Below are 13,683 nucleotides of genomic sequence, written 5' to 3' on the forward strand. Positions count from 1 at the left end.
GAAATTATATGGCTTTGGCTGTTTATTTTCATATGACATTTGCGACCACAAAAAAGACATACTTTTTCTCTGTTCTTGTGATGATCTAAAATAGTCTGAGGATGTGATTTACCGATTCTTAACATTTTTTTAAACAAAATTTGTTCTATGATTGTCTTTTGCAATTAAATTTGTGGCAGAAAAAATGGCGGATTAAAGATGGTCGTAAAAGAAAAAAAAGGCGCAAAAAAATCATAAAAATACCATAATTACTTACAGTGGCGGATCTACAGTACGGCGGATTAGGCGGCCGCCTAAGGAGAAGTATTGTATTATAACTAAAGTGTATTTTACTTTACATTTTTGAAACTTCAGAATTTTTTATTCTTTATGGTTGCACAAAGTTGGCAAACAACAAGGTTGCAAACCGCGGAAATGAGCGATAGTGTTAAAAACTATGATCAGGCAAATGGCTTTTTTATGCATAAGGCGAAACAAATTTCGCCTAATCTGAGGCTTAAAAAGTCTGGAAATTATAAAAATTAGCCTGATTGGCTTAAAATTTGACTGGTTGGGTTTTAGTTTAGGCTTAAAAAGTCTGGAAATAAAGTAAATATGGTTGCTTAAATTAAAATTTGGTCGATTGAGTTATAATTTAGGCACAAATAGTCAGGAAATTAAATAAATCTGTCAGACTAGGTTAGGGTTTTGCTGTTGGAATTTCTAAATTAAGATATCTAATGTTTTTGATAATGTACAAATTGCTTTAGAGAGAAGCGATATAGTAACTCTTGAGGAGATTAACAAGAAGTTGTCCCTTGAAGTTTATTCTCTGTGTTTTATAACTGAAGAAAACTTGCATCTATTAATTAATCAAGTTCATCTAAAGCGAAATATCTGCGCAGAAGCATACTTAAGCAAAAATGCAAAATCGAATAAACTTGTACCTATTCTGTAAGTTATTATTTGCTTATACTCTGATTAAATAACTTAATGTAAATAAAGCAATACTGCTTTATTTACATTAAGTTATTTAATCAGAGGTTTTATTATGCATAGCATGTTGTTTATATTTCGCTGGCACAGCATAAGTTAATTTTACAGATTATAAAGTAATGTTTCAATCTGAACTATAAATCAACTGCAAAAGCTACTTTGTGGCTTTATTATTACGGATTTCCTGATATATATATATATATATATATATATATATATATCAAGAAATCTTTAATAATAAAACCACATATATATATGTAAGTATTGTAATTTTTAATTGTAAAAGTAAGTTTTTAAATTCATTTTAGATCAACTTCATCTGGTAACTGTCTCTACAGCTCAGTATAATTAGTTATTGTAGGAAATAATTCATTAGTTGATATTTTAAGGGTTCTTACCTCAATGGAGTTGTTTGTTAATCCAGATTTTTATTCAAAACATCCAATATTTAATGATATAATTAACAGTGGTAAATACAATTTTTTTTCTTATGATAACATTTTAAAGATAGGGGTATGGAGTATGCATCATTTTTTAATTTAAAAAATTGTCTTTACTTATAAAGCTCTTGGTTTTCTTATCATTTTGCAACTTAATGAATAGTTTAAAAAGGTAAATAGTTTTTTTTAAGCAGAATAATTAAAGTTCCATTAAATCTATTATTTGACTGTAGAAAAATATCTTTGGTCATATGTGAATAATGATATTAGTAATCCTCAAAATTGGCTAAAAATCAGCAAATAAAAAAAGACCATTGTTAGCGCTGATGCTAACGGGTGGCCCAAGATAAATGGCATAGGTAGTATTTTTCTTATAACTTTGTTATTTTTTTAGCTAGAACAGTGAAATTTTTTTAAAAAGATTTATCATTAAATTCTCTATAAATCTGTCTTGATGGCTTTGTTTTATGGTTTTTTAATTGTAGATAATGAAATCTAAAGATTTGCAAAAGCTTGTACTTTCTAAATACCAAAATGGTGATGGTCCATCAAAAATATTTGCTGATATTAAGGGTGTCATTGGGTTCCGTACAATTAATCGGTGGTGTTAAATGATAAGATAGACAGGCTCTATCGAGTTGAAATGTCCATTAGGTGGTCCAAGATCAGTTCGAACAAATGCAAACATTCAAAAAATCAGAAATCGTCTGAAACGTAAAAAGAGGATTTTATCTCGAAAATTAGCTAATGAACTCAATATCTCGAGAACCAGTGTTCAAAGAATACTTCAAAAGGATCTCAATTTGCAGGCATACAAACACAGAGTTGAACCACTGCTTACAAATGGTCAAAAAGTCAAAAGAATTAAATTTGCAAGTTGGATAAGAAACCATTTTCAAAAAGAACAAACACTGAAAATTCTGTTTTCAGATGAAAAATTGTTTGATTTAAATGGTATGTACCTTGCCTAAAATGATCGCATATGGTCCACTAATCGTAATGAAGCTGATAAAGATGTTGGTATTAAACAGAAACAAAAATTCCCTCAAAAGGTAATGGTTTAGTTGGGAGCTTGTTCAAAAGATGTTACACCACTGGTTATTTTGGACAAAGATACAGTAAATCATGACTGGTATATAAAAAAAGTGTTGCCAGTGGCCTTGAAATATGGAAACGAGATGTTTGGTGATGATTGGACATTTCAACAAGATGGAACAACCTCACATACGCATAATTTAACTCAACAATGGTGTCATGATAAATTTCCTGCTTTTATTGACAAAAACCACTGGCCTCATAATTCCCCGATCTCAATCCTTTAGATTACTCAATATGAGATGAACTCGTTCACCAAATGAAATGGAATAAAATTAAATCAAAATTAACATTAATTCAAGAACTTAAACGAGCTGTAAAAAACATTAGAGTAAATGTAGCTTTAGAAAGTTGTACTAGTTGGACCAATCGCTTATATCGTATGTCAAAATATAATGGAGACTATTTACATTAAATAAATCATATCATTTTGTAGAGAATTTAATAATAAATCTTTTTAAAAAAAAATCACTTTTCTAACTTAAAAAGTAACTAAGTTATAATAAAAATACTACCTATGCCATTTATCTTGGGCCACCCGTTATATGATGCGCTGATGGTAGCGCTGATTCTAATCTGAACATCACAAAGACTATTTTAAATAAAATTACTAAAGAAGTTGCGTTCTTATTTTTATTAAGGGATGCTATCGCCAATTTGGTATCTGAGAGAAATTTGGTTTTGAAGCTTGGGGGTGGTCATTTTTTAAAAAAAAAATTGCCAAAGGAGAAATAAATCCTAGATCCGCCCCTGACTTAATAGGAGTTTTCTGATTTAATGGACTATATACATAGTGATCAGTAAAATATACTCTTTCAGAAAACGTTGAAATTAATTTGGACACAATTGAGAAAACCTAAATTTAGTTAAGCTAACCGTGTCTAGTTTTGTGAAAATATTAATGCCTTAAATGTCTTATTAATCTATAAAGGGGGGGGGGGGTATGGAGTATGCATCACCTTTAATTTAGTGGTATCAAAAAAACTTTATTACAATGTTATACTATTTATTAATTTTTTTGTTTGAAAATTGCATGTCTGTTAGCAAATTTATGTATTTCTTCCCAAAATAGTCTTTCTGTTCTTTCTGAAAAGGTGATGCTGAATGTTGATATTTTAATCTCACATATTACCGTGCTAATTATTATAATTAGCACGGTAACAGTCAATATAATATGATCTTTTAAAATCATTACTAATTCTGTATAAACTTATTTAGAGCTAGAGCAACATTAGACTCTAATTAGTGCAACATATACTCTTATGTTGCATTAGTTCTAAATCAGTTTTGCGAAAATTAGTAATGATTTTAAAAAATCATATAATATTAACTGTTGCAGTGCTAATCATTCAGTTGAGCTTATGTAAAAGTATTAATGTTTTAAATGTCTCATTAATATACAAGCAGTGACAGATGTAGAGGAGAGGGAGGGGGGGATGAGGTATGCAACACCCTCCCTCCCCCCCACTTCCTCAAATGCAGAGGAGAGAAGATGGATGCAAAGGAGAGGAGGGGGTATACATCTCTCCCTCCCACCAGAATTTTTTTTTTTTTAAATTTAAATGCCCTTTTTTAATGAGAGAATTTTTTTTTTAAACTTTGGTATCAATATCCATCCGCCCCCTCCTACCTCCATCCCTTATCCAATCACTCACAAAATTTCTGGTTCCGTAACTGTGTACAAGCTCCTATCTAAAAGAGTTTTAAACTCCTAGATCATTACCAACAAACATTAAACATATATACTCAAATGTTTAAAGCCTAGAATCAGTATTTCCAAAAAAAAAATGCGCTTCTTTTCCGACAAGCTGAATAAACTTAATTATAAATTCTTTACAATGGATAATACAAAAAAGAAGATGTTGCCATAGGAGGTGTTTTCAATGGTTTAAGCCGACAAATAATACTTTGTCCTCTAGTTAGAGTAAACCATTATAATCTAGCAAACTGACTGCATCAGCTAATAAAGAAGATAAATAACAATGAACTTGAAAACAATACCAATACTAATTTTTATTTTACTTATTTTTATAGCTAAATTTTATAGTTAAACTATTTATTTCATTCATTGAATAAATGAAGGCCCTTTAGAAAAAAAGTGGAAAAACAGTGCCCCCCGGCCTCCCCGGTGTTGTTGCCTATGCTATAAAAAAACTGTTTTTGTCAAAATAATTATCAAACATGCCTAAATCCCACAAGTATTACCAACTTAATTGTTTATTAATTTGAAAATTTCGTTTCAAGTTTCTTTAATAATTAGTTTCGATTTTCTTTAATAATTAAAGAAACTCGAAGCTAACCCATTGATAATGCATTGACAATGGGTAAATAAATTCTTATCTAATCATAGTTTCAAGTAGTTAAGCAAACTCATGTTAAATATCAATATTAAGTACTAAATATTAGTATTTAACATGAGTTTATTTAATTCCTATACTGCCCTAATAAAAAAGAACACAGTATCTACAATCTACTTTTAGCCACAGCGGTTAGCAAGTCATCCGTAGAGCAAGAGGATCAAAAACCGTATTGATTGTCTGAAAGTAAGTTATTTGACTCAAGATGGGATGTGAGAGATTTGTTTATCAAAGACTCAAAGACCTTGCTGATTACAGTAAGAAGACTGATTGGACGATAATTGGAAGGGTTATAATGTTCTTCGGAGTTTTTAAAAATTGGAACCAGAGATGTCATTTTCAGGCTGGCAGGAAAAAAAGACTCAGTCAAGCACTTATTAAATAATTTAAAGAGATTTGAAAAGAGTTCTGGAGTAAAAATTGCAAAACCATGGCAGGAACGTTGTCTGGACAACAAGTCGTAGAAGAGTTTCATTGTGATATGACTTTAGCAACGTAAGCTGGATTAATTTAAATGTTTAACAATGGGTTAACCTGTTTAACTTGAATGGAAGGAAGAGAATGGATATAATATTCAAGAGTCGAATTAGAAAAGAAGGTCTTTTCAAATAATTGTGCCTTATCCTTGGGGAAAGTAATAAGATCACTCCAATAAATGAGTAATGTAACGAACCTTGTTGATAACGCCATTAAAGATTTTACAAAGGTTTCGGATCGAAAGTATATGATTATGGTTATCAGAAAAACAATCACAAATTTAACTATCTGAGTAAGAGATTGAGAAATGCAGAAGTTATGGGCTTTAGTGCCAGAAGGGGCAGTTGCATTAGAGCCAAGGCATTCATTGTGATGAGCTCTAAAGTCACTAATGACAACAGAAATGGAAGACTGGGTATGATCAACTTGATCAGAAATTAAATCTAAAAGGGTATAGTCTTGAGAAGAAGGAGAAAAACAAAGAACAAAGAAAAAAGTGGTAGCGTAAAGACGCGCTTAGCGGAAGTACAAATTGCATTACGCTTAGCGGAAGTACAAATTACATTACGCTTAGCGGAAGTACAAATTACATTACGCTTAGCGGAAGTACATATAAAAATGGTTCAAATCTTTCAAAAAAGGGGTTCAAATCTGATTTCACAACTAATAGGTGACATAAAGCGTATGTATACCCCAAGCTAAGCATGTGACTATTGGAGTCTTTGCGAATAAAAGGATACTATCCATCAACACTGAGATCTGAGTATAGAATCGCGGAATGTAAATGTGTCTAACTAAGAGCTAGCAGGTCTGGTTAGTTATGCAAGAGGTAAGACTCAACTGATAGAAAGTTGCTTTGCAGACCTAAAATATTTTTAAAAGATACATTAAAAACAGTTAGGTGGTGGGGATGGTTAATATTTTAGGTTACTTTGGCGTTATTTAAGTTTAAAGAGAACTCGTTCATTAATAGAGCACGGTCTTCTATGCATTGAGCTATGCAGTTGTCTCAGTTTTTTTAGTTAACAGTAAGTTGTAACAAACGGCTCTTTATGTGGCCTTGAAAATGCACATTAAAAGTTAAAAAGGGCACAATCCATGCGCTCAGTTAATACTCTGATATTTTGCAGCGGTAAGAATCAGTCTCTTTGAGAGATACCAGAGAGTTTGGGAAACCGCACTTCAAGTAATACTCTATGATTCCTTGGAGGAGACATTTGAACTTGAAAAGGACCTTACTTCTGCTGCAGCATTTGGTTCTCAGTAGCTGGTGAAGTTTAACTCAAAAAATTCAATTTATTTCACCTAATCGTTATCGCAACAATTTAGATCTTTCAATATTTATGAATGCTACTGTACACAACGTAAAGTCATCTACCCTTTGTCTTCTAGGATTTACTCTTAATTCCAATGTTTCTTGGAAACCATATACCAAATCCATTACAAAATTAGCATCTGCTAAGATTGTATCTCTTTATCGTGCTAGCCAGTTCCTTTTTCCGGATACTATTCTTTATCTATACAACTCTCAAACCCGTCCTTGTATGGAATACTGTTGCCATATCTAGAAAGGATTTTCCAATGATGTTTCCAAATGCATTGTAAACATAGTTGGACCTGCTCTTGCAGCCAACCTTCAACCATTGTCACGTCGTAATTTTGCTTCACTTTCTCTTTTCTACAAATACTCTAATAGGCGCTTATCTAAAGAGCTAGTGACTTTTGTGCCATCTTCGAAAGAAACGTTAATAGATATCTTAAACGTTTTAACTTTTGATACTCGTCAAAAACTAAATTGGTCAAAAATTGCTGAAAAATCAATTTTAAATTTATTTTATCATACAAGTGATTGTATTTTAATAGTTGTTAAGAAAAACAACGAAGTCTTAAAGGTTTACATAATCTAAAGACATAACCTCTAGACTTTCCGTAGCTTCTAGCTTATCATCTCTATAACTCAATCCAATTTTTCCAATTAATTTATTATTATTTACTATTTGCTGCAAATTTCAAATTCTTTTTTGATTTTGCGCTCGGTGTTAAGATATTTGATTATGAAATTGTTAACTATCGGATTTGCGTTGCTGTTTCTTAAAGAACAAGCTTCCGCAAAAGCGCAATGCCTTTTTATTTACTCATAATCCTTAACTCCGATATGAACATGCTTTTTGTTTTTCATTCCTTCTAAAAAAGAAGATAAACTGGTAACAGAAGCTGAAGAACACCCTATGCAAACCGAAAAAAACAAAATATTTTGTTTCATTCATGAAATTGTGGGAAAAGTTAAATTTTCCACTCATAACAAAAAAATCAATCGTAAAGAATTAAATTTGCAAATGTGTTTGAATTACATAAATAGATGACAACTTTTTGGTAACTGAAGATAAAAAACTTTATGATATGCAGATTAAATCACAAGGAGAAGTTGGCTTTGCAACAACAATACAATTTAAAGTGCATCCATCAAAATTGGATACATGAAGTACTTCAAGCAGTAATGCATTTAATCTTCCTTTTTCAAATAGAAATGTGGAACCTGAAATTGCTTCCAATATATCAAAATATTCAGAAACCTTTTATAATGATACTTAATGGCAGGTTAAAAAAAAGTTGGTCGAAAATTAAAACGTTGAAAATAAAAAAGATTATAATCGGTTGAAAACAATTTAGGCCCCAGTTGGTTATCTGAAAATTAGTTCCATTTTTTAGTAGATGTTCTTTTCGTAGAACAACTTAGTAGGTAGTGATTTTTGTAGGTCTAACTATGTGATACCGGAATATAGATAATGCAGAGAATTAAGATTCAACTACAAAGAAGTAACAAATGTTACGGCCGGAATAAATTCCTGAAAAATCAATTGGAAATTTATTATATAATCCAATTGATTGTATTTTATTATTATATTCAATTACTATTTCTGAACTGTATTTTATATTATATTATTGTAGTCGTAAATATTAATGTCGCAATATTTCCAAAATAGTTTTTTAAAGTTTTGGATGACGTTTTTAGAATGAAAGCATAAATGAATGCTTATTTCAGTGTTCTTATCCCAAAACTCACTTTTCAAGACCGTGGCTATATGAGATTGCAAACAGGGCTGGCCAGAAATGGAAGTTATTACATAGTAATTTATATGTACGTTTTAATGATGCATGTTTTAATGACGTAATTAAAGATTATCAAAAGAGTTCAACTTTTTTCCACCCCTACCCCCTAAAAAAAGCCAAAAAAAAGAAAGAAGCCAGTCGGTACTCTTTGAGAATTCACCCCTCCCCCCTCATTTTATTCGTAGAATCGCCACTGTTTAGAAGGAGTTGTTTTTGAAAACAAAGTAGTATATAGTAGCAAATAACTTGTTTTAAAACACTATTAACGTTATGTAATATAAATCAGTTTAGCTACTTTTATTTCAATACATTTCAAATATTCTTTCGAAATACATTGATTCCAACTCATTTGATATTGTGAAATTTTATTTCTTTTTCTGAATTCGAATTCTGAATCCAGGTATTCAAATAAATAAAATCAAGACCTTCAAAGATCATCATTTAAATATTCTATCTGGCAACTTCAGGTAATTTAGTTTTTAAATGTAATCTAGTTTCCATAAAAGTCATGGAACGCTGGAATAAGTGTCTTTTACCCGTGAAAAGTGTAAACATAATAGCGATTAGTAAAAAGGCAATTAAATTAATCAGACATGTAACTATTAGTTTTTGCTTTTCCAATATAAATTCAATACTTCCCATATACAATTGTTTATCCCATCTTAGAGTAAAAAAGCGATGTCCAGTTTTCAAAAGCTTGGTTCAGGGTCCCAAGGCAGAAAAAAAAAGCAGCAGAAAAAGATGTAAAAGAAGACAACAACATACGTACACTGTTAGAGTGTGGCTTTGAAAAATTCAATATAACTTCAACATCTGTTAACTCTACGTCAGACCAAGTAGTTAAGGTACAGGTTAATGGCTTTTTTTTATTATTCACAATTTCATTCCAAAACTGTTAAATAAGTCTTTTTTAGATAGTACATACTACCAACAGTGTTGATGAATCCTGATAAAGTCGGAGAAAGCCATCTTCCCCGTAAATTTTTTTAACGGTCTCTAAAGAAGATGATAATCGAGCAAGTTTGGAACACATTCTTATTTCATGAAATATCTACTGATATGAAAAACATATCATTTAATATGGACCACTATTAAATCGTCTCAAGGGCCTAAATATTTATAAATTTTAAAATGACACATAAAATATCTCCACTTATATTTCAATTTTACTTTAATCTTTTCTCATAAGTATCCAACTTTTAGTTTAAGAGAAAAACTTTATTATTCCGAGAATAATAAAGTTTTAGAGAAAAACTTTATTATTCCGAGAATTAATTTAAAAATGAGTTCTTATCGAATTCAATATTGAGGACCTTTTTTTATGGAAATATTTTATTAAAAAGTTCAGTTAAGAACACTACTCACTAGAAAAATTTAAAACAGATTCTAAAATAATCTTAATTTAATTAGATTTTAATACAATATTTGAAATATTTTTTTTAAAAGGTGATTTTAAAAATAGTAAAAACGTTTTCATTAGCACTAAATGTATATTGTTAAACATGTATCAAATATATTTGTATGAGTATACAAAGCTTTTTTTTTTATAATCTTTAAATCAATATAAAATTCGTTTTAATATTTAACAAAAGTTATAAATTTTCAACGTTTTGTGTATATTTTATTTTGTGTATATTTAAACACGGTCTATATGTAAACAGGGCTCGGTGATATGACAGTTAATTTCTCCGGCCAATATTTGTATATGTTAAATGCAGAGGCAATTTTACGGAGATGTGTAGGGAGGTTAAGGGAGGGAAGTTTTACGACGGTGTTTAGGGGTGTGTCCCATTCCCCCTCCCCCTAAAGAAGGTGATTTTCAAGTTATAGTCGGTTTTTTGACGAATTTTGTCAGCTAATCCGGTATTTGACACAATTCAGTCAAACAGTTTGTTTTTTGCTTTATTCTTGGACGAAGACATAGTTTTGGCTCTGGATTTTAGTCTTTCCTCGTGATATGGAATGGTGAAACAAAAGATAATTGGCAAAAACTAGGAGAAAAGATTAAAAGCCATCAGTCTAATTTTTAGCACAGAAATCACCTCAGAAACAGTTTTTGAAACCTTGAAAAATCAGACCTGGATCAATTCAGAACTTGAAAAGTCAATAAGAAATGTGGCATCTAAGTGGTATGAAATTTTACGCTGCGTCCGCGTCCTGGACATCACTCTCCATTTAGCTAAAAGTTGTCTAAGTTTTCGAGGTGTGTTTACAGTTTATATTCAAAAAATAATTTTAATGTTGCTTGGAATATTCATCTAAATGAGTTCATTATGACATGTGGGGAAACTGTTATTGCTGTTGTCAAAGTTCTACACACAACCATTTATTTTTCCGTTACTATTGATGAAACTACGGATGTCTCATACTAAATCACTTTTGTTCTTCGATTTGTCCGGTAGTAAAAGAACGTCTTCTGAAGGTAGAAAATTTAGTAAAAAGGGTTTTGACATTGCAAAGCTGATTATAGACGTTTTGGATCAAATTCAAGTTGAATTTAAACTGTTGAGGCCAGGGCAACGATATAGGGTTTAAGATGTTTGTTGCATATAAAGAAGTGCAGTGCAATCATCATTCTCTAAAAAAATCCTCATACTTTGTACATGCCATGCAGTGCGCAGTAGTAGTCAAGAGTTATTTTGGCAACATCCAATTGTTTTATAACCTTTTTAGTAGTAGCTGCATGCGCTGGAATATTTTGACTGAGGTAACTGAGCTGTCTATTTGGGTGCGCGCTTAGATTCTGTGCGACCTTAGTCAAAACAACTAAAAGAAATACTGAAGTCATTGCAATTTCTTTAAAAACTTCGTTTAGAAGATCATCAACTTACTTTAGTTAAGACACTCAGAAAGTGGATTCAATCATTTGAATTCATTGTCTCGACTTCTTTCTAGTTCAACGCTCTCCTATGTATCAACGATGTCTGCCTACTTTTTCAATCAAAAAGTACTTCTTTGGACAGCAAGACAAAGTTTTTAAAGACTCTATCCGATGATCTTGAATAACTACTTTCTTCTTAACCCCACATCCTCCATAAAGAAAAACTGGTTGCATCTAAGTTAGCTAAGTTTAGGCTCAAAAATTATTTTGTTAAGAAGAGGAAAAAGAAAAGGAAAATACTTCACGGCGAGTCGATGAATATACCCGATTTCCACAAAGACGAAACAAAGGGTTCTAAATGCAAATGTATTTAATGCTACTCCAGCAGATAAGAAGTAGAGCGGACACAGCTCAAAAGACAACGGATATATTTTTGTTTATTTCTAGTGATGAAGAAAAACTTAGTGGGAAAGAAAAATGCAAAGCCCTAGCAAATCTCTACGTAAATGATGTAAAAAAAGAGGAGTTTATTGAAGAAATCTGCCATATAGATGTTTTTTTGGAAAAAGAGAATCCCTTTTTTCTACAAAATTGCTCAATGGAAACTACCAGAAAGGTCTTCAGTCAATATTTCCTTCCATCTGCATTTTCTTCGCATTTTTAATACAATCTTAGTTTCAGTGGCTGAATGAGAGTAGGCATTAAATACAAATTGCGATCAACTATGTCTGAAAAACACCTTACTAATCTTATGGCAATTTCATTTGAGAACGACCTCGCGAAGACTCTATCGTACGAAAATGTCATTTTAGTTTCGCGATGAAGAAAGTCCGCAAAGTAAAACTGGTGTATTCTGACTAGTCTTCATTAGTGACGAATCCAGGGGACATCTAAAACATAAACCTGAAAGTCCTAAAATATCTTAGAAATGGAGGATTTTATTTTTATTTTTAGAAGATGCAAATGTGATACAAAAAAATTCAAACATCCTCAAACCCCCCCCCCCCTTTCCCCACTGGAAATTCCTGGATCTGTTCCTGGTCTTCATATTTAACATTTGCTGAAATATATAATTCCGTTTATTTTAATTTATATTTAAATAAAACGATAAAAAAGAAAATAAGTATATATAAACGATAAAATAAAAATAAAATAAACATATATAATAAAAAATAGAATAACATAATAAAAATAAAATATATATAGTAAAAATAAAATAAATATATATAAACGATAAAAAATAAAACGAAGTCAAAAATGTTTGTTATATATGAAATATAAATGTTATCATACATAACAAAGTTCAAATACCGAGTGTTGTTATGTGTGACAATGCTTAATACAAAAATAAAAAGTGTTTTCATTAAATTGTAATCTGATAGAAGACATAAGGACGGTAACACTGAAATTTTAGCTTAATTCAATATACCAAGAAATTCAAAGTTTGGGGCAGCGACTGAAAATAGACCCCAGGCACCACAAAGTCTATGTGCGGTTGCAAAATTGTTATAACCCTAGTATGTATATATATATATATATATATATATATTATATATATATATATATATATATATATATATATATATATATATATATATATATATATATATATATATATATATATATATATATATATATATATATATATATATATATATATGTATATATATATATATATATATATATATATATATATATATAAACTATATATATATATATATATATATATATATATATATATATATATATATATATATATATATATATATATATATACCCATACACACACACACGCACATCTAAAACTCAAATAAATAAAAAAAAGCTTTACCTGCTAAATATTCTACTGATAAATAATGATAAAGTAATAACAGCGGCTTTCTTAGCTAATGGTAAGAATATAAGATTACTAATAGTTACAACATAAGTATATATATATATATATATATATATATATATATATATATATATATATATATATATATATATATATATATATATATATATATATAGTGTGCTTTTTATATTTAGGTTAGCGCGCTAGCCTCAAAAGCTATGATGTTGCCACCTCTTGGCAAGTTTTATTTTATATTAAGGAGGCGTGAACTTCCTTTCAAATGTTTTTCAAATTAACTTTAAAGTTATTACTTTTTTATTGAAAGTTAAAGTTATTAACTTTGTTTGTGATTAAAAATTAAATATTCAGATTGCAGATTAACTGACTAATAGTCACTTAATCTTCTATCTGAGACTAGCTCAGAGGGAAAACACAGTAAAGTTTATCTTAGTAGTTCTCTAATACATATAACTTTTTTTTTATTTCAGTATCTTGCAAATACAAAAATCAAATAAAATCTGGTTGGATAACATAATATTTAAAGTATGGGTATTGAAAATAGATTTAAAT

At 30.1% G+C, this 13,683-nt stretch overlaps 1 protein-coding gene across 4 annotated transcripts in view; it reads right to left on the reverse strand.

Moving 5' to 3' along the window:
* The window catches only part of LOC136091295 (uncharacterized), a 131,627-nt gene that overhangs the window by 83,205 nt on the left and 34,739 nt on the right, over positions 1–13,683 (reverse strand). For all 4 annotated transcript variants that reach the window (XR_010643874.1, XR_010643875.1, XM_065818677.1 and 1 more), the window contains exon 5: positions 13,108–13,162. Coding sequence is in view for 2 of the 4 variants with exons in the window: in XM_065818677.1 (XP_065674749.1) it covers positions 13,108–13,162 (55 nt within the window). In the remaining 2 variants the exon portion in view is untranslated. The remainder of the gene's footprint in view (positions 1–13,107; positions 13,163–13,683) is intronic.

Source organism: Hydra vulgaris, chromosome 15 (assembly GCF_038396675.1).
Source record: "Hydra vulgaris chromosome 15, alternate assembly HydraT2T_AEP".
Taxonomy (NCBI): domain Eukaryota; kingdom Metazoa; phylum Cnidaria; class Hydrozoa; order Anthoathecata; family Hydridae; genus Hydra; species Hydra vulgaris.